Source organism: Melanotaenia boesemani, chromosome 3, assembly GCF_017639745.1.
Source record: "Melanotaenia boesemani isolate fMelBoe1 chromosome 3, fMelBoe1.pri, whole genome shotgun sequence".
Taxonomy (NCBI): domain Eukaryota; kingdom Metazoa; phylum Chordata; class Actinopteri; order Atheriniformes; family Melanotaeniidae; genus Melanotaenia; species Melanotaenia boesemani.
In genome coordinates, this window is record NC_055684.1 from 20,413,241 (window position 1) to 20,438,403 (window position 25,163).

Below are 25,163 nucleotides of genomic sequence, written 5' to 3' on the forward strand. Positions count from 1 at the left end.
TACTGATAACACAAAAACCTGCTGTTTGCATGCATCATAACTTCTTATTATTATTATTATTACTATTATTATTATTATTATTATTATTAATATTATTATTATTATTATTATTATAAATAGTACTGCTACTACTACTACTACTGTTACTACTACTATTATTATTATTATTATTATTATTATTATTATTATATAAACTGATATGAGAGGAATTCTAAAAACAAATTTTGGGTTAAATTGTTTTCTCTTTATTTTGCTAAATTTATCATATCTATGGCCCTTAAGAGGATATATGACCTTTTTCTATACAGAAGGATTGTTTGCCTGAAAAATGAGTAGTTTGCTGACTTTGATGCTTTTACTTAAAACTCTTAAAATACCAGCTTTCTTACACTTCATGGCACAGAAACAAAGGTACAAACATCATGTATTATCTGCAGTCACCTCTAGAGGGCAGTCCCGCTTTCCTCTTCAGTCTTCATTATCCCCAACAGTTAAGGAAAACTGCACAAAATTTCTTAATGGTTTTTATTTTCTCTTCAAGTAAAACAACTACAGCCAGGGAGTGTAATGCTGTCTTAAAGATGTCGGCTCAAGCTTTTCACTACTGTGTTAAACCCTCACTAACTGATACTAGGGCGCAAGTTAATGAAGTACATCTGAACACCTTTTAATGGCAGGGTGTGGTCTGATGCCAAGGCAGCTCTGTTGGATCAGCTCCGAGTCCCACAGCGCTCCTCTGCTAATTACAAGCCAGTAAGCACAGTTCACGCCTGTACGACTACTCAACCATGCTCCTGTGGGCATACCATCCCTGAAAAAAAATAACAACACACACACTCCTCCATAACAATAACAACAACAGAGCTGTGCAGGTTGGCAGCCACCTGCAGAAGGACTGCATACTTTGTTAGACACCTTGATCTCATCTGCCTCTCAATGTTTGCCCTGGTTTCAGCGAAGCGATCTGCAGAGTGCTGCACTGCATCGCCGGATCAAAGCAGGACTAATGACTACAGCAGAGCTGAAGCTATAGCACTGTGGCCCCAAGTGCTCCTGCTCACATGCAGCTCTGTACTTAAACTGCAAGCTGACAAGAGATAGCAGAAGACAAGGTGGCAGACAACTCAAACAACTATGCTTTCAGGTGCAGATGACAAAAAAAAAAAGTGGCTCATTTTGCCAGATATTTTCTTCATAGGGGTCATGATGTTTTAATATTTCCCTAAATTATCAGAAATCTTACAACAGATTTCATGGGTCTAAGAAAAAAAAGACAACTTTTTTCAATGAAAAGTATTTAAATGTAAAATAACAATAAATATCTGTGTGATTTAGCTGTTGTTGATCACCTCACATGGAAATCAAGACTAAACAGGCACTCAAAGTTTGTTCTATTAAAAGAAGCTTTCCTCTGTTAGCATCTCCTTTCCACCTTTCTTCATGTCTCCGCCTTGGCTCACATTCTTCTTCCTCCTCCTCCTCCTCCTCCTCCTATCTCTTTCTCTAACAAAAAGGCTATTAATAGAACACCCTGCTCTCTCTTTTAAACTGCAGGGAGCATATATGTGCACTTAAAGGGAGGCAGAAGCTGAAGATACCGGGAGGCGTTTGAAAATGTCCTCTACACTGCCTGTGGCTACAAAGACGCTGGCTGTCCTAAGAATAACAACAAACAGGCCTTTGATGGATTCGTGGCATTTTGTATCAGCGCAGATGCTCTTCAGCTAAAATTAGTCCCTCAAATCATTTGCAGACTAAATACCTTATAATAATGGCAGTGTGGAGGAAAATAAGGTAGTAAAACACCTCTGCTTGTGTCTCTCTCATACAGGCTGAAACAAAACAACCAAAAAACCAAACATAATTTTCAGCAAACAAGGTACAGTAATGACACAATAAACACACGGAAACACATTTTCAATTGAATTATTATTGGCTTAATTATTGATGTTATATTGTTTCAATGGTTATGTTCATTTGAAAGGATTATTTGTATTTTTTTATTTAATCTTTTTTCTTGTCTTGTCCATAGATTGTCCTTTTTGTTGTAAAGTGCAGATAATACTATGTTTTGAATTCAGACTTTACATACAGTATAGTACATGTTATTTTTTCTTGTTTTTTTCATCCATAGAATATTATTTACATTGATCTTCCAAATTTCATTTCACAGAAAGAAAATCCATAATCCACTGTACCAGCATTGATGGATGTTTTCAGGCCTCTGTGATACAGAAGGAAAGGGGTGAAGTGAATAACTGTACATATTGTTTCAGTGGATGCCACACTATCAGGCTCTGGGGTCAAATGAAAAGAAAGGACACTGGTTCTCAAACACACATGCATACAGTTTGCATATTGATCATTTTGTTTCCCGTGTGTGAGCTATCTAGGGGAGCGTTGTCATGAAGAGCTGACATAGCAGTTCAAATAAACCCGAAGCACAGAAAGCTCATTTTCACATTCTACCAACGTGGGGGAGTTTGACTCACAGCAGCAGAATGTTTCAGGGTATTTCATTTACAGTTTAAGGTTTCTTTAAAATGCTCTGCCAGCTCTTGGATCACCTCAGATCTGATACCCAATAAAATAAAAAAAACTAAAAAAAAAACTAGTAATACTTCTTCCCACAACTAAAAAACAAAAACAAAAAATCTCCCATCTTATCAATCTCTGCATAGATTTCTCAGTGTATTCACTGCTGGGCACCCTTCTCATGGAGTAGATTTGCTGGTGGGCCCTTCAGTAGGTGAGATATGATATTCTCAGAGGCAGTAGTGCTCTCTCTAAAGCCATAAAACATCATTTCTTACAGACTTTGACTCCACTGAATTAAATATTGTGCAGATGAATTCTCCAGGAACACAGAAATGAATGATTTAGTCATATTTGTGCTTAAAGCAGAAATATTGTTGATGTTGGAGTACATTGTTGTGATCCCCAGCATATGAGTTGCTACAGTGAATTTGGCAGAGTTGCAGTGATATGCCCGATGTCAAAAAAGATAAATGTTCAGGCACTCACATTTATCATACGACTATAAGATATGGTGCATTTGCATGCATAGACAAATATTTTTGGTCAGACTGTGAGATCCCCCCCCCCAACATACACAGATATGCAAATGGCGGTTGCACAAATGATAACCAGGCTATGACACTGACTTTCTCTCTCTGTTGCAGACACACATTTTCAAAACCCACTGGATGATCGATGGGATCTTGGTTAGACTGTAAAGTCCCACAAAAAGTTAATCACTTTTATTAAAGTAACATGTATGTTCTCCATTCAGACACATCCACCAAAGAATTATGGGAATATTGCCAAATGACTCGTTAATCTCATCCTAATTGGAGATACTTACTGTGCAGCATCTCCAATTCACTCGCAATTACTCTTTGAAAAGGAAATCACTCATTCAAAAAGAAGAAGAAGAAGAAAAATAAAAACAAAAATTCTAAAAACCCTCAGATTTGGACAGAGACGACTTCAGAAGCCTCATGTCAGGCAGTTGGACGAGGCATCCTGAGCATATTGGCAGCAATGGTGTTAAAACATTTTGCTACTGCAGGTTGAGACTGTAGTGAGCAGAATGAAACCCTAAGAATAGACACGTAAATCCTGCCATGACAGAATTCATAGAGACTAGGTGCTACGGACCTTCTCCTGATCTATTACCTTTCTAATTATGCAAGACATCTGCAAGAGGATGCAGAAAGACAACAAGAGTGATGTCAGAGGACCCCAAGGCTAGACAATATCTGCTACACTGCTGCTAATTATCACTTCGCATATTGATGTTACTGCCTTGGACTGTTACCTTGGCAGTGCTGAGCGAACAGTTGAAACTCTTAGCTGGACACAATCCTAGAATCAGATCCTAATTCTTGTTTAATGCCTAAGCTTCTAGCTTCATATACTTCTCAGAAGACAGTCGGTAACATTTTTATTCTGATCAATCTAACGGCAATAACAGCTTTTGGATTAAAAAAAAGAAAATTCAGATCAAGGAGGACAGCTTTTAACATCACTTTTCTTTTTTTTCTTCACAGAGGGCAGTTTTTAATCTACTAAAGCAAACATCTAGGTTTAAGTACTTAGTTTATTTATTTCTTAAATCTTACCAGATGAGAAAACATGTTTTTAGATGGCTAGTGAGAGTGTGTCTTTGGCACTCTGAACATGCTCTGAAACAGGAACACAACAGTGCTCAGAACAGTTACTGTTCATTTTAGAAATGAAAATATGTCAGTGATCTGCACATTGTGGAGAGACTTGCTTTTTCTTAAACATTGCTATTATAGATTTAGTAATTTCCTGTTAAAAGTATATGTGTGCTGTATATCTGTTCTGTCTGTATACATATATTTTTTTAATATATAAGAAATAAATATACCTATAGTAATCATCTTACTTTTTTTTAGTCTTCGAGGCTTCTTCGAGTTTAAATGCATGCTAGGAATGTTTTTGAGGTCATGCAACACTAGGAGAGCAGCGTAAACCCAGAAAAAGGCAGTTTGGGGGAAGCGTTTCTCTATACACAACTCCTTAAAAGTTGGTGTTTTGATCATGACAACTCAATGTGATGAACTTGTGAAAACACACCGCTGCGAGTCACATCTGTGGCTGGGATAAATTTCCAATACTAGAGTGTCAGTTAGTGGCCAAACTCGCAGCTCTTGTTTACAGCAACCTGGCAAAAGTTAAATGGCAATGATGTCTACATGGAATGTTAACATTGTTACACATCCTGTTAAGTGTAGAAAACTGGTGACATGATTATTCTTGTCAAAAAATCTCAATCACACAGTTTAGTTATTGGAACATCTACCTGCAGGCATCCTTTTAAGTGTAAATTTGTACAGAAGGCAGTGTACAGACAAATATACAGTGGTGAGGTGAAGCAAGTGGCAGTTGAGAAACAAGTGGGACTTCTCGTTCAGATAAAAATTTCATGCAGTAATCTACTGACTACATTTAATTGGTACAGCACCTACCTACCTAATGGCTATCGGTTAAGTCACAGTTACGCTACCTAACAATATGAATAAGTATTGTATGTGTGAAACTGTGAAAAACCACAAAAGAAAAAAAAAAAAACATTCAAGTTGTCTCAAAGCTCTGCAGTAAGACCAGTTTGGGTGAATGGAGGTGGGGAAGCTTGCATTGCAATACATAAAGTACATATAAGACCAAAGCAGTGAAAATTCAAGGCCATTCTCAGTCCATTCATCAGATACTGATGTCTACAGGGAAGAAAGGTGTCGAACCACAAGCTGAGCGCTGATGGCTGTCATTCATCCTTGAAATAATATGGTGTTTCTTAACCACCAACCTCGTCACAAGTCACCCACAGGCCAGATCAGCGCTGGAGTGGGCTTGCTTTATGCTCACACATCCTTTTATCTCTAAATGGTGAAGCATAAGACAGTTTTGTTTCATTGGCTCCAAGAAGCAGCATATGTAGCACATGACATGCTCTTCAGAAAGTGCATGGTAGAGGAAAGTGCCTTGGGAAATGAGGGGTGAAGGGATAGGGTCTAAAGCAGGATTTCTTTTTTTTTTTTTTAAAGCTCTTTTTTCTCCTTTTCTTTTGGTGCACTACCGTTGGCCACAGTTGATCATTTCTGAATATTGTTATCGTTTTTAAGCAGCTACACAGATAAAGCCAACTCCATGCAGAAATGCAACATTTTAAATTTCACTCTTGACATTTTTTTAGGGGGTAAACTGTGAGGAGTGATGACAGGATGAGTGCAGAGGGAGGGAAGAAATGGTATTTGCAATATTCTTTAGTCAATCATCATCAACATTCTGAATGCTATTGCCTTGATTTTTCCAGCACACAGGAGGTGGGAGGATGTACATCTGTCCCATCCAGTTGCTCAGCTCTACATTTCCCACTGTGACTGGGAGGAAAATACCAGATGACTACACGTCTGTGAGCATTTTGGTGATGTTTACATAGTTTGTGTTTGCCAGGGTGCAGTTGGCTGTCTTAAGGTTCTCCTCCTGAAAGTCCTCATTGCTGTTGTTCACAGCCTCCTGGATCTCCATGTAATCCGATTTACTGATGGTGGAGCCGCTCCGGCTCTTCTTCAGCTCCTCAGTTGAATCAGCTTTGGGCACATTGACCTGCAAATACTGAGCCTGCTCTTCACCTTCAGTCTCACGATGATAAAAGTAGTTAAAGTTAGACACAATGACAGGCACTGGCAAGGCAATGGTCAGCACACCTGCAATAGCACAGAGGGAACCCACAATCTTGCCGCCAATTGTAGTTGGGACCATATCACCATAGCCGACTGTTGTCATAGACACCACAGCCCACCAAAATGCGTCTGGGATGCTCTCAAACTGTGACTCAGGCTCATCTGCTTCAGCAAAGTACACAGCACTGGAGAAGAGAATGACTCCTATAAAGAGGAAGAAAATTAGGAGGCCAAGCTCTCTCATGCTGGCTTTCAGGGTCTGACCTAAAATCTGAAGCCCCTTGGAGTGACGGGACAGCTTGAAAATTCTGAAGACTCGAACTAAGCGAATGACCCTGAGAATGGCTAAAGACATGGCTTGCTGACCCGCCTGACCATCTTCTGGCCTGTCCGCTAACTCTGTACCAAGAGTGATGAAGTAGGGGATGATGGCCACAATATCAATAATGTTCATTATATTACCAAAAAAGCCTGCTTTACTTGGGCAGGCAAAGAAGCGCACTAGAAACTCAAAAGAAAACCATATAATGCAAAGAGTCTCCAAGATAAAGAAGGGGTCAGTGAAGTAGGTGGATGTATAGCTGATGATTGTGGTGTTGGTCTCAGGCGAAAACACTTCCGCATGAGACTTGTGCATTTCATCTTCATCATTGCGGAAAATGGGGAGTGTCTCTAAGCAGAAGCTGACAATAGATATCAGAATTACCATGACAGAGATTATGGCAATAATCCTAGCAGGACCTGAGCTCTCTGGGTACTCAAACAGTAGCCACACCTGTCTCTGAAACTCGTTGTCAGGAAGAGGGCGCTCCTCCTCCTTGATGAAACCCTCGTCTTCTCTGAACATCTCAATGGCCTCCTCGCCCAGCTCATAAAAGCGAATCTCCTCTGAGAAAATATCAAGGGTGACATTCACCGGCCTTCTCAATCGGCCTCCTGATTGATAATAATACAATATGGCGTCAAAGCTGGGTCTGTTCCTGTCAAAAAAGTACTCATTCCTAAGTGGGTCAAAGTAGCGCATCCTCTTTTTGGGGTCCCCCAGCAGAGTCTCTGGGAACTGTGAGAGGGTTTTGAGTTGTGTCTCAAAGCGCAGTCCTGAGATGTTAATTACCACCCTCTCACAACACTCATGGTCAGCCTCTGGGTCGTAGTCCTGTGGATGCCCCGGGTGTGCGGCCGCCTCGTCAGAGGGGTCGCCTGTGGCAACAGTCATTCTGCAGGGGGAGGAGGCCTGCACTTTTCAGTGAGTCTGGGTCCTGCAGCCTGAAGAACTGCAGGTGGGGGTCAGGAGAGGGAGGGGGCTCAACACCATATGGACCTGACGGCCACAGGATGTCACCTAGGATCTGACTGCATATAGAACAGATAGAGAAAACACATCAGTTTTTTTTAAACAAAAACAAAAACTGAGGAAAATGGACAGACAGAAAAGTAATGAGTCACATTAAATGAGCGTTAAATTGTCAATTCACAGAAACCTGAGGCTGACACTCATTAATGTGCAGAAAAGCAGTCTGCCTTGCATATAAATTACTTTATTGCAGGTAAAATCACAGACTAACTGGCAAACAAAACACCTATAATAAGCTCATAAATTAGGGCATTGATCTGCTGCAGTACAGACGTGAATGGGACTATCTTTTTTTTTTTCTTCTTAGTGGAATTCAGCAGACACTATATTTATACAGACAACATTCTGTCTAGGATATCTGCGGTCTAACACAAAAATATGGAAGATACCATCCGATCTATCTAAAAAGAAAAAAGAGAAGGAAAAATAGCAGAAGAGACCCAAATAAGCTGACTTCTGTTTAGTTTTTATGGAGCATTTTAGTCTTGAAATGGTGCCCGTTACTGAAATATTCAAAAACATAAATAATTTACCCATAGAAGGAAATGGGTTCCAAGAGAAAAACTGTATTTCTCTTTGCATCATCTCGAATCACAAAGTGGGAGCACAGCAAAAATAATATCCTTATCAAACAAATACACAACTGCAGGTCTGGCCAGCATGCGTCTTCAGCTGAGGTGCAAGCCCGTACATCAATTACAAGGGGCCATGTTTCGTAGAAATTATAATTAATGTCACACATACCTACAGACATCTTTTCAATTCTGGATAAGAGTTGATGCTCCCGCTGGTTTTCGGAAGGTGAATAACCAGCTGCGACAAGCAGGTCTTCAATCTCCAGAGCAGGTCTGGAAAAAAAATATGGATTTCCAAATTTAGACAGTCGATGATTTTCACCTCATGTTGTCTGCAGCATCCTTGCCGTGTACACCGCGTACAGTATGTGCGGGTGTGTCCTCTCTTTCCCCTCCCCGAATCCTCTCCTCCGGGTAGGCTGTCGTGGGATGGCGATTGGCAAAAAGGGAGGAGGGAGCCGATCAAGGAGGTGCCGGTGCTTCCCTTAATAACCAAAAGGTGCTGGGATCAGCAGAATGATCTTCTCCTACTGTTCTCCCCTCCACGCCAGAGCGACTGTGTGACCAGAAGTGAGACTGCAGACAGCCGCAAAGGTATAAATAAATAAATAAATAAATAAATAAATAAATAAATAAATAAATAAATAAATAAATAAAGGTATGTCCTGTTACGACGCACAGAGAGACAAAATCTGCAAGAAGTCTGAAAGAAAGAGAGGAAGAGAGCTTAAATTTTTAATCTTATTACCATGATGGAATAATTAGATTCGTTCTGGGAAATATCAACGAGTCCCCTTTTCGTTATCTGTGTGAGAAAGAAAAGAAATTATCATAAAACTTATCCATGCGTCACTCAGCTAATTTGCATTTTTAATTTTTTTTAGCCATGCACTCAGATAAATCACTATTTCCATAAGATTTCAAGTCAGAGCTGCAGATATGTTCAGGCAGACTTAAGTAGCTATGTCCCAATGCTTAGTGCACAGAAACACTACTGAGAGCCTCCTAATAGCCTACATGGTGGGCAGAGCGGAGTCTTCAGACACTGACTTGAAACGACATGCATGAAAGAATCGCTCCACGTAGTGGGCTACAAGATTATGCAATTTCACTAAGCCAGCGCCCCACGCGCACAAAGCAACACACATGCAAAGCGGCCTTTAATGGTCCTGCACATCTCAGCGCGGTAGGAGGTGCGAATTTTTATTAAGTGACAAAAACAGTTGTGGGTGAAACATCCCTGTATAGGCTTGGCTGCAGGGCTACTATTGGCTACTGTGTAAAGCTTAGTCAAACCTGCAGTCGGGCACTGCTATGCATACCAAGAGAGAAGCTGGCGATATAACAGGAAAGGCGAAAAAGGCGCTCCCCATCCGCACTGTAGCTTACCAGTACCTATCTTATCTGCAGTGTGGGTATTTTAAAGGGGTACACAATTCATGCGCTGCCTAAGAGGAACAGCTGCTGACCACTGTAATCTAAAAATAGTTTAAAAAATTTAATACACTAAATTTGGTTAAGTTAAATCAAGACTGCAATATGGCAAAGCTTTTCTTTCTTTTTTTTTTTTTAAAGGTATTGCAAATTCCAAGTGATTACTGTGATCCTATCAAACCACACTTAGGCTATGTGTGTGTGTGTGTGTGTGTGTGTGTCCTAAAACCTTGTTCCACTAACGATCTCAGACAGCATCTTTTACCAAACAACTATCTCAATGAGCATATTAGCATGTACAGAAGCAGCAACTCTCAATTCCTTTTTAACTGTTTGTTCACAGCAGTCATTGTTGTAATCTTTCCTGGCAACAAGCTCCATGAATAATAAATAGAAGGGGGACAAAAATAGAGAAAACCTCCATCAGTGTGCTGGGCTAGATTCGGACAGAAGAACAAACTGATCAATAGTAAATCCTTCCATATCGATGCCTGAGGTGGCAAGAAAGGCACATTGGCTACCAGCAATGTAGGTGACCAGCAGAGAAGCCAAAGGTCAGCGGGAATCCCCTTCATTGTTGAAAGGAGGAGGGCGAATAAGGAGAAATGGGGGATGGGGAAGACAGCATGATGATTTGTGTGAGATTGCTTTGCCAAGGTTAGACTCTTGGCAGACCTGAGACCATCATGGCTGCCAGCCTCTCTCCTTCTGTCTGTCTGCTTGCTTGCAGCCACACAAGCAGAGAGGCTTCTATCTCTTAATGGTTTTTCTTGGTTCCTCATGACAGCACAACCATTATTTATGAGCCAAGGGCCTGTTACAATTGACTGTAAATGGCTCTAAGGCTCAGCTCACTTTATATTAGGTGGCTTGCTGTAATTAAAAGCATAGCCTTCCAGTACTCTAAATACTCTGTGTTTTAATCATCATGGGCCTGAGAGATGGTTGGCTGTGCAAGATGAAAATAAAACAATTACCTCTTTTCATAGCCATAGTATTGATTTTTTTAGTTATTTTATTCAGATGGTGGCTTGGCACAAATACGACCAGTAGCAGAGAAAATAAAATTGACAACTTAAACACTGAAGCATAATTATCGTTTCTGTGTTGGATTATTGAAAAAGTTTCTGTTTCTTTATGTAACTATTTAATCTAACTTAACAAGTTACATTTATGGCCACAATGAGGGAAATAATTTATGTTTATTCATTTAACTTAATTGCCCTTTTCCCTTTAAACTTTGTTTTAACATTTTTGCAGACAGGATATGATGTTTGGTATTAATATAAATTATTTTCCTTTACTATACATTATGACGAGACACTACAGGTGAATAGAATAAAATGTATAACTAGCTGGTATCGCCATGAAACTTTCCTGGTTTATTACTCACATTAAGACTAATATTTTTTATATTGCAAATTTTCTGACACTTTCTGTTTAAATATGCAAATCAGGTATTAAATGGCCTAAAAGGTGCTCATTTATATATATTTCTAGTAAAAATAATCAGAACACTGGAGTGAGTCAGATTTAAAGTTCTTTTGTTTTTGCATTTTGTTGACATATTAATGAAAAATCTTTACCAAAGAGATTTTGGATATCTCTGTTTATTTTATATTCATAATAAAGAAAATGATGTCATTCATCAGAAAATCCTCAATCTTTGCCTTATTTTTGGGATGAAATACTCTACAAATCAGCATGTGACTGAGATATATATATATATATAAACTTCTGAAAAAACTTTAAAAATACCGACAGGACCATAAATAGAAAGTTTGGTGCTGCTGAAGAGAAGCTTTTTGATTTTGAGAAAACAGCTGTTTTAGTTTTGGATAGTGAAATTCAACACATTTTTGTTCTAACACACCATTTACAGAAATCATATTCAATCAGATTCATGAGAACACCAAAGCAGAACATATATAACACATCACAGCTGACAAATGGACAACACAGCATGTGTAGGAGCTTCATGTAAACACAAACAGTAACACAGTCACATGTTCATACACCTACTGCTGAGAGACCATCTAAGAAAATGATTTTTAAATATTTGTATTGTAAAATTGAACATAGTTTTGTTATAAAGAATTTGCAGACATTAGATCCAGTCAGATTCCTATAAACAACTGAACATCTATAAGATATCAAAGCAACCATGACTAAGAAATTTATTTCCTGTTGTGTCAGCTATTCTGCTCAGCACTGCCCAGCAATTTCCAGTGGTATTGCTCCATCTTCTTTGTCAAGTGACGGATAGCGAAGCTCCCTGAAAATGGACCAAATTACGTGCTGTGAAAGAAATTTAGCTGCATATGGTAATCACTCATATACTCATAATAATCACATGTATATTCAGTTTTCTTAATTAATTTAATATTGTTAATCCATTCACTTTTACATTTTCATGTTGTGTATTCTCATTCTCCAGAAGTTACAGTTTTCATTGTGTGTGTGTGTGTGAGGTCAGACTGACCACTTTCTTCCCAGAGCTCTGATATGGCAGAGTTGAGACTGGTTTTCCACCTGCTAGATAGCAATAATTGTTTGGGATATCAGCTTGTTGTGGTATGTGGGCTTTGTCTGAAAACTGGAAGAAAGTGGAGCCACTCAGTCGTCTATTCCTCATATTATTATTTTGCTGTTTGACCTTCAGCTGGGGACCAGCTGAATAAAACTGTTTCTCTCTGATGAATCATCAGAGTCTCATCCGATTTCATGAGAGTCGGGACGACCACTCTCTTACTTGCAAGTATTTCTTTTTTCAATACTTCTCCTGTAAATAAACCTTATATACTTTCACCCACTCCAGATTCTTGGTAATTTTAACAGTGCGTAACCGACACAGGAGACGAACGAAAATGTACTTCCGTCTGTGTATCCGCCTTCTGCATTGAGCATAAATAGGCCTTTATTCTGTAATAATCTCCTTCAAACAGGCTTCATTTTAGAAGCAAACTGCTAAAAAAAACATGAATTTATAAATTGATCTCCACTCTGAGTCCTGTCCCTGCTCAATTAGGGCAAATTAATCTGATGATCAGTTCATTCAAACACAACATGAGCTATAAGACTCTGCTGTGCTGATGCGCACAGATCCGCTGTTGCCATGCTCTTGTTTTGATTGACAGCTTTGTGCCGTTGAACTTGTGGATATTTCACTAGCTGATCTCTGTTTTTATGTCGTCCTGTCTCCTCCTTTACACAAACGTTACTGTTGTCTTATCTGATAACATTTTAGACGTTTTTCACAATTTTGCCTTTATAAGTCTTAAAGCTAAACAGCTAATAAAAGTTTGCACTCTCATTGGCTGCAGAATTATTAAAATAAGAAGCTCTCTAATCAAAACTATTGCAAACATGACAATGACTCGAATTAGACAACTCAATGCCTGCTCGTATATGAAATATTTCTATACTTATTCTGGTGTGTAAACACAACAGAATATAGGTGCTGCTGCTTTTTTAAACAAATTTAATTTCCAAAGCAATCAGGACATTTTTAAAAATGTAACAAAACTTTAGTCTGTAATTTGCATTGAAACTATTAACCGCATTACATTTAAATAACATAAAACAGATTTTTAAAAACTGGGGCCAGTAACAGCATCCTATTCAGAATTTTCTGAGCTGTGAGCCACTGGAGCCACTTGGAATGACTGAGCTTGTGGTGGATGCTCCTTTTATATCAAATCATGACACCCTTACCTTTCAACAATTATATAGCTGATTGTAAAATTTTACAGAGCCTTGTTACTGGTACATTTTACATACCTATGTCTTTGTTTAACTCTCACCCTACTGTTTTAGATTATTTAGCTGCAAACATATTTTACAGATGTTTCTATTTTTTGAAACAATGAAACTGGCCAATGCAGAATGATGCAAAATTATTTACTTGAACTTTTGTTTGTTGGCCAAAATTAAACGATATGCAGTGACAGTCCAAAATTAGGGCACACACTCCCACTAAGTCCAATGGGAGCGTGTGTCCAAACTTTTGATTATTACTGTAGATTTGATTTTTTTCTTGCATTTCTGAAAATGTCCAAACTTTTCATAATTTTCACCTTATATGGATCATTTTAGAAATATTCAACAATGCATTTTTAATTTCAGATAAAAACAAACAAACAAAAAAAACACAAAACAACACAAAACAAAACTAATAAGAAGGCCCGTTTAACAGCATATATATGAGTTATAAATTATGTCGAAAAACAAAACAAACAAATAATTGTATGCGTGTGTGTGTGAATGAATTATAGATGTTGTATTGTGTGTTTAGGTGAGTTTTATATAGGTTTTGTAATACATTATTGTATTTTAATTTAGTGTAGAAAGGCCCAACCAGGGACACGAGTTGAGAACTATCTTTGGCTAAAAACCCCGCATGGCATCAACTACAAAATGTTTTGACTATGTACAAATGCAATGTTCCTGTCAAATAATTAAAAAAAAGAAAATAAAAAAAGAAAATCAGCATTTAATAAAGGGGAATTCCCCCATCAACTTCTAATGCATGTTAGTGAATGGCAGATACCAGTTCTTTTCAGCTCTTGCAGTTTTTGAACTGCAGAGGTCTTTTGAGTACTGGGAAATCTGCTTTGACTCTGTGCTCCTTGATACTGCATTGCAGCAGCCACAGGTTTTAAACACACACACACACACACACACTTGGTATGTGAAAGGTTTAAAAAAAAGCTTCAGATCCCACCATCACAACTTTGATCTGTTTATTGCAAGCTTAGTAATAGTTGACATAATGCCCTAACAGAACAGAACAGATGAGGTCTTCATACCATGTTCTGCTACGTTCACACAGATTTTTTTGCTTCTAGGTATGATGATGCAACATTCTTCTCTGTACGACTCCTTATTAGCAAATTCCCTCAAAAGAATATTACATGAAACCGGAATCATATGTATGAAAAGATAACAATCTAATACATTCTGCCAATTTATGTGTTTTCTATATGTGCTTTTTCCAAAGCATCGTCAATGAGACTCAATTTATTTAACCCTCTGAAAAATGAGTCATTTCAGAAGATAAACGTTAAAGTGTCCTGTAAAACAGGCCAAGTTACACATACAACTATGGGACCAGGAAAAAAGTCTCAGTAAATAAGTGGCTAAAGGTACACGAATAAAGCATTACAGCTCCTTTTGTCCTTAGTGTGCCCTGGAGCTAAAAGTACATCTCTGGTACAGACAAAAAGAAATGGATATGATGAAAGGGCGGATAGGGCATTGAGAACATTGTGCAGAGAGAGAAAGAGAGAAAAAAAAGGAGGAGGAAGGAGACTGAGCCCCAGCAGGATGAGGGCAGAAGCTGGAAAACAGCCAGACACCAGGCGAGATGCAAGGACACAGATTCAGTGTGGAATGAAGCCAAACTGCATCTCATTTAACTAAATAACCTCCCAGTAACCTGTACAACCACACACTGTAAACCTCATTCTCTAAACTTTTAGGTTTGTAGAAAACTACCTGTAGACATTTTCCACCTCATATCTGTGTTTGTTTTATTATTTAGATATGCTGCCTTTCAACATTTGGATGAAGCAAACTCAAGAGCACACATTCATCATCTGCATGAAAAGCAGCACAATGACACACAAAAACATCCTGGCTACATTCAGTTCAGTAAGCTATCCTGATGCTGAGGGGAAGGACTATGAGTCAGTGAGTGAGTCAGTGTCACTGTTGCAGGGATACTCTAGTGCTGCACTATACAATGTATGAGTGAGTGAAATTCAAGCTAAGTGCTTACTTCAGGAGCACTGCGTTATTTTACACCAAGGTCAAACTACAAATAAGATACCTATTGTTGGAGGGGGAGATGATAAAAAAAAATCTGTGTGTTAGCGACACTAAGCTTTTTACAAACATTGCAGGACTCTGTAAAAAACATTTGGCTGACTTTATATTTTGCATGCAACAGTGATTTAAACACCCCACCTTCTTTTAAACACTAAAATGCTGCATGGAATAATGTGTCATAAATGTGTACATTCAAGTCTGTTATATACTTTGTGAAAGTATATAGCTCAGCTGTGAGTTGCAATCTGTTCTCCAGTCAGCAGCATTGTGTCTCAGCTCCTCTGACTCATAGGACACCTGAGGGATAAGTGAGGACTGCTCATTTTCCAGTGTCATTGGACCTCACAACTGCAACATTGCACATGTGTATTACCCCCCCTTCTCAGTGTTATTATTCAGATCTCTCAAAGTTTAGATAAATAGCTCCACATAAAGGTAATCAAAGAACCAGATAAACAAGAAAAATTGTTTTAAGTCAGTACTGTCGCTGAAGCTGGGAGACTTTTCCTCAGCCTCATTTGGTTGCTATGGTGACCACATCTGGGGAGGAGGCAGGTGTAGGAGGTGGCTGGGCAGTGACATCACGCCTACAGCATTTCTGTTGCCAGTGAGATATTTTAGGTAAAGTTACAGCATGATGACAAAGCACTTTTCATTTCCATGCAGCCAGCTGCATCAACTGAGGATCATTTGTGTTCAGAAAAACAGTGAAACACGTGAATTTTCACACCTGGAACATGCAGCTTGTGGAACAGTTGCTTATACAAAATGTATTTATTTATATATAGTTTCTCAGGCATGCTTTCTGACAGACTTGCTTTTCCTTTGTCTCACTGAAAGCCCTGAACAAAGATACATGATGCAGAAGAGTGAACTTTTTGAATACCCCCAGAGTGCCATTACATGTTCTGCAGAGAGCAGATGGATGAATGGCACCCAGAGAAAAAATGGCAATATGTCTCATGGTTTCTATTTGTGGCAACACTCATTTACTGTTTTAGGGCAAATACTGTACCACTTGGAATATCAGAGCAGGAGGGAAAGTGTCCAACGCTGTAAATAATTTCAACGGATGCAGCCATCTTCCCTTCACTGATTTGTAATTGTCACGCATCAGTAAAGTTCAAGGATGACAAGAGGCACCTCTCCTGGCAGGCACTCCCCATGCTGGGCATTATCAGAGGTAGCACGCTGCTGCGAGACATGACTCCTCTCATGTGGTGAATGTTAGTGTGATGAGGAGAAAAAAAAGGGGATGAGAGGACAGGGGAGGCCTGGGGTCTCCTCCACTCTCCCCTACCCTTCCTGACTGAGCACATTCCTGTATTGTAATCTTTACATCTGCTGTAGCAGCAGTGTCACAGAGGACCAGCTGTGGAGCAAAATGATTGTGGTTTTCTTTTTATGTGTTTGTATTTCTGCACCATGTATGCAAGCTCATATATGTGGTATGTACAGTTTGTGCTAGTACTTCTGTTTTGTGATCCCATATCAGACTGCACTGAAGCATTGAAGCTGTAATTGTCTTACAGCTGCCCAGGACTCAAGTATGCTCATTCATATGCACACAAATAGACACAAACACACATACACACACACACAAACACACCCAAAGATTCGCAAAGGAACAGTGACACAAATGCATTTGTTGTTAAATTATAAAACAAACAAACACATTTAAGACACAAGTTTGTATTCTGATTTCATCCCTTTTTTTAATGCTACTTCAGGTGTGTGAGTGTGTGTGTTTTTAACATCTAGAGTGACAAGGAAGTGCCATGATTATATAACCATAAGGTACATCATTACTTTGCTTTGAAGAAATATATTTTTGCCAAAAAATATTTTCTTTTCTTTTTTACCTTAATTTATGCAAAAGAAGCTTGTATTATTACAGCAATTACCTTTAAATGAGCTAGCTTCAGTGTAACAGCTTTAATCTACATTCATTTTAATAGAATTATCACATTGAAGTGGACAAGATCACAATATGAACACAAGTCACTCCAGTTGAAGTCTTTTATATTGTCCTATGTGACATCCATTATACTGGACACCTGATCCCTGGAGCTGTTGAATTTGAAACATTAAATATTCCACCATCTGAAGGATGCTATTCAATCTTCATTGGAATATGCTTAAATCTGGTAATTATAATGCCTGTATTTGATCTTTTAATATGTTAAACTGCCTGACCTTTAAAATGACAAATACAGTTATTTGACAGCCTGAGATCTGTTTAATGTTATAACTTTACCATTTAACAGGGGATGCAACACAGTGGTAATTATGGTCCTGTCTTAACTTTGGTTTTTTTTTTGGGGGGGGGGGTTGTTTTTGGTTTTTTTAGATGTGATGCTACTGTCAAATTCAAGATGAGCTCATAATTTCTTACGAAGCAGCTAAATTTGTCAGATGTTTTCTATGTTCTGTTATCATTGTGACACTCTGCACTCTATTTTTATTCAAGTTTTAAACAGCATCCTAACTTTACTTTTTTTAAACTGGGGGTTGTTTACCCAATAAGGTCAATAGGGTTAATTTTAAAAATGACTGATAAAAGTGACCAGCTTCAATCTGCCATCATTTACCATTATATTTCAGCCTAACACTGCTAATGAGATTCTTACTTCCCCACAGGCCAGAGCAGATGAAGGCAGGCTGAACTGCCTCTGTCCCCTGCTAGCACTGCTGTCGAGCTATGTAGGAGATGATTAACGATTCTGGATAGTTTGCGGGCACCTTTTCATTTTCACTGGTTAAAAATACATTGAAGAAGAGCTATATCTGCAGCAAGGGAGAGAGAAGATAAGGGGCGACTCAGCATGTCTGAGGCAGAGCACCTGCAGCAGTTGGACACATGATATCTGGTCTGAGGTCTTTGGAGATCTACATGTAGGACACAAGATTCAGCAAAGTAGAGGCTGAATAAAGTCTGTAAAACTTAACTGCTTAACATGACCAGTTACATTATATAAACCATCAAAAGTCTGGACAAACTTTCCGTTGGGTTTAGTGGGAAAGTGTTTTAAAACTTTTGACTGGTACGGTACAGATTCTTGTTTCATGATTGCATTGTTTTAATACTGCTTCATAGAAGAGACCAGAGAACATTTCCAAAAGAGGGTTTAGCTTCGCCACAACCATATATTCTGCAAAGCACCTTTGATATCCATTTCTTTGCTTGTTCAAAGTCATACAAAGTGTAAGTAAGAAGCCCCCCAACCTCAAGCTCTGGCTCACAGTCTCTAATTCCTTTTGTCTCATGGGAAATAAAATAATAGTCCCTACTAAAAGCTTCTGGGCATAAGTTACAGTAGTTTCCTGATCTACATGACAAATCCCAGATGAGTGGTTTGCTGTTTCAAGGACAGAACACTGATTCTATCTTTACACTGAAAGTGTAAAGAGAATAATTACAAATGCTAAATCTGCATTTTTCTTAAGTAAACCGGGTTTTCCCTCTTATTCCTCTTGAGAAGAGCTTAAACATCTCGTGATGTCACTAATAAAATTCAAATGTTGCCTTACAACAAATTAGTAAGTCATTAGTCACTATTATATTCAGGTTTTGTATGGATTTTGATGATTTTGTCTTAGTTGTATTCACTGTATGATATGTCTTCCTGAAGGCTAGTACTTAAAGGTGTATTTATATCCTGTTAATATGGGAAGGAAAATAGATTAAGAACACTACTGAACATAAGTGATAAAAATCTAATAGAATTTTCCCATTTTGGACAGCAACTCCCAATAAATGACACATCAAATGTTGTGAGTTCATGTTGCATTAAAATGAATTAAACTGCACAAGTGTATAACTTTAAGAGTGAGGTTTTTTTTTTTTTTTTTTTTTTTTTTGTCATTCACAGACTAAAAAGAAGCTTACAGGACAGTTCTAGTCAGAAAGCTCTAACTCCACCTCATGGGAAAACCTCTATTAAAAGAAAACAGATGCAGTTGTGCTAAAACAGTTCTACCAAAAGAATCATCCCATGTCTGTGCCCACATATATAATCATCATAAATTTGATAACCGAATGTATTATATCTATATTTATATCATATAATCTAAAAGCTGAAAACAAACATACAGGTGGAATAAGACAAATCAAGAAAGACTTTATCCTCTACTGCACAGCATTGCCCTCAGGCAACGGAAAGTTTTCTTCAGCCCCACGTCCAGTAAATGTTTCTTTAAATTGTTGCAACCAAAACAAAATCATCACTGACAAGGACACATAAATACTTAAGCTTAAGGTATGGGCAATTAGATTGGCTTAAAAGAAAAACAAAACAAAACAAAACAAAATAAATAAATAAATAAATAAAATAATCATTGTGAATACTTTTTATCACATCTATTCTGGTATCCTCCATGTCCCTATTTGTCTGTTGGGTTGTTTATTTATTGCCTGATGACAAGACGGGTTTGAAACTCTGTTGGAGATTTTTTGTATGAAGCTTGCAAGTTTTGCCCATGAGTTTTCTACAACTACAGGTCCAAAGACATGACAGATGACACCTGGGATAGCCTGTACTAGGTAAAAGATAGAAAAGAACGAAAAAAATTAATGGATTAAAGAAAATCATGCATTTACTGTATTTTCTTTGAAATGGTATGTTTTTTTTTTTTTTTAAAAAAACCTCCCACGTCATATTTTTTTTTTTGTGACAATAATGACACATTTGTGTTACTGCTGACCTGTCCTGTCAAAGGAACAGAGAAGAAAGTTTAAAAAGTACTGCTTTACAGCTGTTCAGCACCTGTACAAAAAACCTAGTTCATGGAACATCTTGGGTCCTTAACACTTTAAAAGAGGCAAAGGTCATTTTTTGTTTTAAAAGTTCAAAATTTTGTTCATGAGTTTTTATGAGTTGTTTAAGAAGCCTTGTGGAGGTGTTATGACAGAAAACACATAGAAAGAGGTGCATCACAGGTTCAGGATTCAACTCCTCCCTAATAGTAATAACCCATCTAATCCACCAGAGGGCAGTACTGAACTATTTTACAGAGAACTGTGGGGTTCAGCAGCACATCTCAGATTAAAATCAAACATAAACTTCCAAATAAGACCTGAACTACTCAGTGAAACAACAGGTAATTTATGAAGCTTGTGCTGTCATATTATAGATTTATACTTATTTATGATGTCACACAGATATTAAAAGTGGATTTTAAATACAGTTGAAAGAGCAGCCCGAGTGACTGCGATTGAAACAAATCAGAGCTGAAAATATTAGGATGCATCTTTTACATTTTTCTGATATAGAGAACTATTTTTTTTCACAATCAGTTAATTAATAAAAGTATTTGGGCATTTTAATAAAGATTAAAAGATGGTTAATTTTCTTTATTAATCTGACATCCTAAAGACTGATAACATGAATTAATTCAGAATATAACCTAAGTATAAATCTATATTACAAACAGCTCAGTGTTGCCTAAAAAAAATCAGGTCATGAGCGGCATTTCCTTTTATGCTGTAATTGATTTGCAGACTCCATTGAGTTATCGTTTTGTTTTTTGTTTTTTTTACATCACATCAGCTCTCAGCTCCAAAGCTCACGTGCATGTGTCTGTTGGTGTGGATGAAAGGTAGCTGACGTCAGATCTCTAGTTGGCATGCCAACTCAGAGAATGGAGCTCACATCTAAAGTACAGAGGGAAGGCTATTTTATTGAAGTGAAACAAAAGCAGGGTACGAGTTAAGCTACTGCCACACTTATCAGTGTGCTCAAGCTGCAGGCATAATAATCCTGAATGAAAAAGCACTGATTGACTGATGCCAATTTATATCGCTTAAAAAACTTAGATTTACAAAATCCTCGTTACTGCTACCAAATATACGCTTATCTGCTGTAGTTCCCCCCTCTTTCCCTCCAAGGACGACAATGCGCATTAACCATAGTTGGAAAGTCTTTGGGAAGATGCAACACAATGTCATGGTAGAGGGGGTTACCCAGGAAACCACCGTTGTCATGGAGACTGCATCACAAGGCGGGTTCACTAAAGGCCGGGGACCAGCTGCACGCTCTTCCTTCTCTCATCCAGACTGTTTTCATGCTGTCATCACTGCGCACGTGACCCCAAACACACAATTATGCTCCATATTCTTGCTGCTCGCTTTAAACAAACTACATTACTGACAGACTGAGTCGAGATCCCTTCATTTCTGTTTTATTCAATATAGGTTATATAGGCATTTCTGAAAAAAAATAAATAATAATAATTAAAAAAAAACTACAACTTTACGAAAAGCTCAACTTATACTATACGAGGCATTTCCATGAACACCACTCTGCGCTATTATCCGAATAAGACTGTAGTCCAACGTGCCGACAGGTTATAATGTTAAATATAACCGAAGCGGGCATTTATATACCGAAGTCTACTAATTACATTACTGGATAACAAACAGTTTGTTCCACAAAGCACAGGACGTTGTTTTTGGCTGGCGGGTAAATTCAACATTGTTTTTATACTACACGTGTTTCCCAAACGAACACTGACAACTTTCGCATTATGGGCTAATATCACGATATGTAGGCATCGTGTGGCGTTACACACTTGAAAATATCAGTTTTAACAATCCACTTGGGTGTAATTGTAATGTTCATTTATTTATTTGTTGGCAACAGCTTCAAAGTATCTGATATTTGATCATATCAATTAAACATTATTGGAATAAAATGAATGCCTTGTTAAAACGGATATTTGAAGCGTTCAGCCACTGATATGGACTGACACATCACAACTTGGCTATAAAAATGATAGGTTTATAGTTCTTCATGCTTCATAAATGATCCATTATGGGGTTCATTTACACGTCCGTGAAGATTTTTTTTATGTTTACGCAGTTCTGGTTGTTTTCTGTGGTGAAATTAGGCTGCTTGATGCCCTCTTCTATCACCATGTATTCTGACTTGCTGAGAGATGATGAGCTGAACGACCTCCTCAGCTCCTCGGGAGGGAGATGCTCGCAGCTACCTGTGTTCAGGTACTGTTGATGCTCCTCTCCGTCGGTCTCTCGGTGGTAAAAGTAGTTGAAATTGGACACAATCACTGGCACAGGTAAGGCAATGGTTAGAACGCCCGCTATTGCGCACAGCGACCCCACTATTTTGCCACCAATGGTCACTGGATGCATGTCCCCATATCCGACGGTGGTCATAGTGACAACTGCCCACCAAAAAGCATCAGGGATGCTGGTGAAGCTGGATGATGGGTCGTCTGCTTCTGCAAAGTAAACCGCGCTGGAGAAAAGAATGACTCCGATGAAAAGAAAAAATATGAGCAATCCCAGCTCCCTCATGCTGGCCTTGAGAGTCTGTCCCAAAATCTGTAGCCCCTTTGAATGTCGTGAAAGCTTAAAAATACGAAAAACTCTCACAAGTCTGATCACCCTCAGGATAGCGAGGGACATCGCCTGTTGGCCACTGTTGGTTTGCCTCTCCGCCAGCTCTGTCCCCAGAGTGATAAAGTAAGGGATTATGGCGACAATATCAATGATATTCATTATGTTTTTGGAGAAAGTGGTTTTGCTGGGGCAGGCAAAAAACCTGACCAGCAACTCGAAAGAGAACCATATAATACACAGCGTTTCGATTACAAAGAAGGGATCTGTGAACGGACTTGGCACGTATGGAGCGGTGCCATTAACCGAGGGTGCCACTGTGGCTATGTCTTTTTCGTCCCGAAATTCTGGAAGAGTCTCCATACAGAAAATAACAATTGAAATTAATATAACCAGTACTGAAACTATGGCAATTCCTCTTGCTGGCCCAGAGCTTTCAGGATACTCAAACAAAAGCCAAACCTGCTTTTGGTAATCATTTTTGGGGAGTATGCGCTCCTCCTCTTTTATAAATCCTTCATCTTCACGGAATTTCTCCATGGCCTCTTCTCCGAGTTGGTAAAACCTGATCTCCTCTGAGAAAATATCAATGGGGACGTTAACAGGTCTCCGAATGCGCCCTCCTGACTGGTAATAGTACAGGATGGCATCAAAGCTCGGTCTGTTCCTGTCGAAGAAGTACTCATTCCTAAGTGGGTCAAAGTAGCGCATCCTTTTCCGGGGGTCCCCCAGCAACGTGTCTGGGAACTGGTTGAAAGTTTTAAGTTGTGTCTCGAAGCGTAAACCCGAAATGTTGATGACCACCCTCTCGCAGCATCCCTGGCGGCTGCGTTCATATCGATCCACCGACAGGTGAGGCGCCGAGAGCACCGCGGACTCCTCCAGCATGTTCTCTACCGTCATGATGCCCTGCTCCACTTTACCATTACCCCGGGTTGTCATTCACGTTTCTTCCTTTGTCCCTGGCTAATGAGGGCGACTGGCTCACGCTGGAGGAATAGTCATCCATACAGGTGGTTTTCGGTGAGGGGCAGAGTGCGCCGCGCCACTCTCAACCAAAGCATACAGCTTTGGAGAGCTGAGACGGACGCCACTTACATCTTCAACCATCACCTATTTCTGCGTAACCGCACGCTGAAGCGCTGTATTCCTCTCTGTGCCAAATCAACACCCGCCTACGGCTCGCATATGTCTGACATACGTCCACCACCCGCCCAATCGGAAATCAACTTGACACTTAACGTCGAGCACACACCCTTTTGTGATAAATCAAAATACAAGACGGAATCACGTCCACACCTAGTTGATCCAGGTTAAATTACTGAGCTTACCATGAAAAGACAACAGATTAATACAACTACCTTTAAATTCTCTTTCTTTTCGTCAAAAAAGAAAGAAAGAAAGAAATGAAAGTATTAATCCACATCTAATGGAATTTGCCTCAATTACTGATAAAAAATAAAGATCAGAGGCTTTTTGGCTCTACACATTCACACTTCATTATTTGTGCATAAACTGATGAAATGCAATCTTAATTATTAATCTGACTAAACAGGAATCGTGAATGACAAAAGAAACAAAAACATAAAACAAATTAAAACATATTAAACGATGGATAAAAGCAGACAATTGACCATTCTTTGTTGTGTCTTCCTTCTTGTTGAGGGGGTGTTGCTCTCCATGTGCGAACAAGCGCGCGCACCAGCCGGTTATTCAATACGCGCTCCTCCCAACAACACTGGGGTTATGATTAGCTCACGTGTGTATTCATCTAAAGAGGCTTCCCTCGTTACTGATTAAACAAATGGCAAGATCCCAAATTAGTCTGATCATTTTCACTCGGAAATAAAGCTCATTTGTGTCTCCACGTATGGAATCGCCCAAAATAAGCGTCTCACGAGTTTTTTATTAAAGCTGTGACCAGTGACGAAAATGGAAAACGAGTGTTTGTTATTCACACTGACAGGCTTCATTAAATGAGTTCTCATTTATCTACGGTTTAGGATCCACACGAAGCTCTTAAGATCGCACAATGTGTGTGTGTGTTTTTTTTATTTCATTTCCACTGTATGTTTGGATTTCAACAAATGAAAGTGAAGGGAAAAGCCCTGCTTATCTTCTAACTAAACATGGTAAAATTTTGTACTAAATTATGAATATATTCATAAATCATCTAAAAGCGGATGACACTGATCCAAAAAAGATAACCTACTGAACTCCAGATTAAACAATCAGCAATCAACCCACAAAACCACGCAGGTCAAAGAATCAGAAACTAAAAAAATTAAACTAAAAATCACACCTCGATTTTAAAATGTTATCACTTTTATACTATTATTTTTCAATGCAAATGATCAAATTTAATCAGATTAAAATTTCTATCTGATCTTGAAATCGCAGTT

At 38.7% G+C, this 25,163-nt stretch overlaps 2 protein-coding genes across 2 annotated transcripts; both read right to left on the minus strand.

Moving 5' to 3' along the window:
- Positions 1–4,045: 4,045 nt before the first annotated feature.
- Positions 4,046–8,931, minus strand: LOC121637441 (potassium voltage-gated channel subfamily A member 2). Its single transcript, XM_041981621.1, has 3 exons — positions 8,890–8,931; positions 8,311–8,717; positions 4,046–7,565 (listed from the first exon to the last, which is right to left on the minus strand). The coding sequence occupies exon 3, from the start codon at positions 7,426–7,428 to the stop codon at positions 5,932–5,934; it is 1,497 nt and encodes a 498-aa protein (XP_041837555.1). The 5' UTR covers positions 7,429–7,565; positions 8,311–8,717; positions 8,890–8,931; the 3' UTR covers positions 4,046–5,931.
- Positions 8,932–20,874: 11,943 nt separating this feature from the next.
- On the minus strand, positions 20,875–23,887 carry LOC121635260 (potassium voltage-gated channel subfamily A member 3). The gene is given in 2 exon segments (XM_041978380.1): positions 20,875–23,691; positions 23,693–23,887. Coding segments are annotated over 2 exon segments (1,542 nt in total). The 5' UTR covers positions 23,771–23,887; the 3' UTR covers positions 20,875–22,227.
- Positions 23,888–25,163: the final 1,276 nt, after the last annotated feature.